Below are 3,119 nucleotides of genomic sequence, written 5' to 3'. Positions count from 1 at the left end.
GTCCCAGAAATGGGCTGGCAGGAATAATAACCATGATTTTAAGGCGGTGATTGTTTTCTGTTGTACTTTAAAGATTACTTATTTCTGCATTTTGGAAAGAGACTTTTCATTATTGCTTTGAAGTTCACTGATTTCAGTTAACTGACAATAAAGCAAAGATAGCTGGACAACAACTACTGATAATAGCATACTTTTTAAAGAATTCAAGCTATTTTGAGAGGAAATGATAGCTAATTCTTGCCTTTTCGGAAAGTCAGGCTGCCCTGATATTAGGTTCCCGAGACTATAGGGGTCCATTGTTTTTTCAGAACTCAATGGTTAGAGGTTGGAAGTCTGAATACGAACTGACCTGTAAAAAACCAACCAACCTTCACCTCATTCCCCAGTTTCCTCTAGTCAGTTTTGTCAGTGATCCAGTACACATCCACCATACTGCCTTGGATGTGCCTCCTAGGAAATTATCTTTTCAAGAGAAATCTTATTTAACACCTCAGAGAACCCTATTTGCTGTCTTATTGCTAAGATTTGTGCTTCAGCTGAGTTCCTTCAATTCTTCAGCAACTACACTTACATTATTAGTTATATAAAAGATGCTGTTTAATAATTTTAAAAAACACTGTGCTAATCTTAATATGTATTACATCAGTACTTATTTTAAAGGTAAACAGTTTATTACTTTTGTTGAGTGTCCTGTATCAACTCTTTTGCCACTAATTTCATTTAAATTAAAACTTCAGAACATTTACTAGTCCTTTGAAATTTTGAATCACAGATGACTTTCTTCTAGACTAACAAGATCAAAAGGCATTTCAGGCACTGACCTTAAATTGATCAGTTATGTGAAGTGTGTAATCTCTATCTTTAAAATATTTTTTCATACTACATTGCATTTCACATACAATATAATATTTCAACAATACTTTAACTATTTCTCTTTACAGAAGAGCCGGTAACCAGCAGAGAAAATACAAAAGCTAAAATCACTATGTGGAGCTGTGAAACCTTAAACAACAGTACCGAGAACAGCGAGGACCGGCATCTCTGCCATGACTTCCACCTTGTGCTTTCCATCTTTTCCCTACTCTACCTCATTGTATGTTTCCCAATTGGCCTTTGTTACAATGGCTTGCTGGTTCTAGTTAATCTCTATAACAAAGCTACTATGACTATGCCAGATGTTTACTTTGTCAACATTGCCATTGCTGGTCTCATCATCAACGCTCTGGCACCAGTGTACCTTCTCGGTCTTGCCAATACAAAATGGGCCATCTGGAATTCTAACAATGAAGTTTATATTACCTTACTTATTTTATTCAACGTCTCATCTTTAGTTACCATGTACTCTACTACATTACTCAGTCTGGACTACTACATTGAACGTGCTCTACCTAGAACTTACATGTCAAGTGTGTACAACACCAAACATGTTTGTGGATTCATATGGGGTGGTGCCATGCTTACAAGTTTTTCATCTCTCCTGTTCTACGTCTGCAATCACGTATCCACTAAAATAATTGAGTGTTCCAAGATGCAAAACAAAGAAGCAGCAGATGCCATCATGGTCTTTATCGGGTATGTTGTACCAGCTATCGCTGTACTGTACGCACTTACATTAATCTTGCGAATACGCAAAGAGGCTACACCACTGGATCAAGACACTGGACGATTAGATCCGTCGGTGCACAGGCTTTTGATTGCCACAGTCTGTACACAGTTCACGTTATGGACACCCTATTATGTTACTCTCTTGGTAAGCACGTTTACTAATGCACAAGGAAAAATTGCAGATGAAAATTACAGTCGAATATTACACTTTACCAAGATTTTATCAAAATTCCTGGCTTTCTCAAGCAGCTTTGTAATGCCTCTGCTCTACAGATACATTAACAAAAACTTTCCCAACAAATTACGACGTTTACTTAAAAAGATACACTGTGGGAATCAAGGGTGTTCTCATGAACGCACAGTAGTACAGCAAGTTATGACATAGGTATGAAAAAACCTTCTGGTGCTCTGTTACTGCAGTACTTGGCATACCAGTACTGGGACTGTGATACTGCTATGTTGGCACTCGGAGTCATTAATGTGAGAGTCCCAACCAAGAGGCTAGAAGGAGCTTTCCATCACAGTTAAATGAAATAGTCTTAATTTTCAAATAGTTGTTTGTTGAAATCTTGTGAAACTCTGGCCTATGTGCTGTAAGACCTGTGACATCTAATACTTTTCAGTGCACTGAACTGGTTACAAAGCAGAAACTCCCATCGTTCTAATATTCCTGTCTGAACACATCACAAAGTTTATGGAAGACTCAAGACACAGCACCTTGTATCTTGTATAGAAAAAAAGGTATTACCCTGTTTTCTGTACAAAGAAGTAACAGTGCTATCCTTGATGAAGTAAATAGCATTTTTCAATGAAGATGATATAGATGATCTTTACTAAAGATCATATTATCTAATTACACATGTCCAAGTAGTAAGTGTTAATTATAAATTATTTACTTTCTTTCTCCATCACTGAATCCCCTCTGAAAGAAGCCTAATTTACAATTCTCAGAAATTATTTTCTCGCACCGACTAACCTAAGTTTTAATGTTTACGGTAAATTGATTTTTTTCTAGGTAGAAAAATTAACAAAAAATGTGTTTTATTTTTCCAGTGCTTTGTTTGCATCCTAAAACATTTCAAGAATTCAGAAATATTTATTAACTAATTCTAAGGGAACTGAGAGATGTTTGTTCTGCATATTAAAATGAAGGACACCATGGTTTACAAAGTTAAATCAAAATTTAACTAGTAAAGAATGTCTGGCTAAGTGTTATGGTCCACATATGTTCATGTAACAAGAGTAATTATCTTAAAAATAAATATGTTTATGATTAACATTTTGTATTTTCAAGGGATATGTTTGCAACAAATAAATTAAAATCTCTTTAATCTAGGGCATCACTGGAGGTTTGGAAACCATACAAAATCCTTCTATACATACAAGATTTTTAAATGGGAGTAATATATTGGAATCCCAGTCAGCATCAGCTTTCTGCCAACCTGTCAGAAATTGAGTGCCTCCCAGTGTGATTCTTGAATACACAAGAAAAGTACAGTTTCTGTATTTCACAG

The 3,119-nt window shown here is 35.7% G+C and overlaps 1 protein-coding gene across 1 annotated transcript; it reads left to right on the top strand.

Moving 5' to 3' along the window:
- Positions 1–944: 944 nt before the first annotated feature.
- GPR146 (G protein-coupled receptor 146) lies at positions 945–1,990 on the top strand. The gene has a single exon (XM_010294873.1). The coding sequence runs from the start codon at positions 986–988 to the stop codon at positions 1,988–1,990; it is 1,005 nt and encodes a 334-aa protein (XP_010293175.1). The 5' UTR covers positions 945–985.
- Positions 1,991–3,119: the final 1,129 nt, after the last annotated feature.

Source organism: Phaethon lepturus, unplaced genomic scaffold (assembly GCF_000687285.1).
Source record: "Phaethon lepturus isolate BGI_N335 unplaced genomic scaffold, ASM68728v1 scaffold21849, whole genome shotgun sequence".
Taxonomy (NCBI): domain Eukaryota; kingdom Metazoa; phylum Chordata; class Aves; order Phaethontiformes; family Phaethontidae; genus Phaethon; species Phaethon lepturus.
This window is presented reverse-complemented; position numbering and strand designations above follow the sequence as displayed.

Excerpts from the sequence above, each read along its gene's own strand:
- GPR146 (XM_010294873.1), top strand. The coding sequence starts at position 986 with ATGTGGAGCTGTGAAACCTTAAACAACAGTACCGAGAACAGCGAGGAC.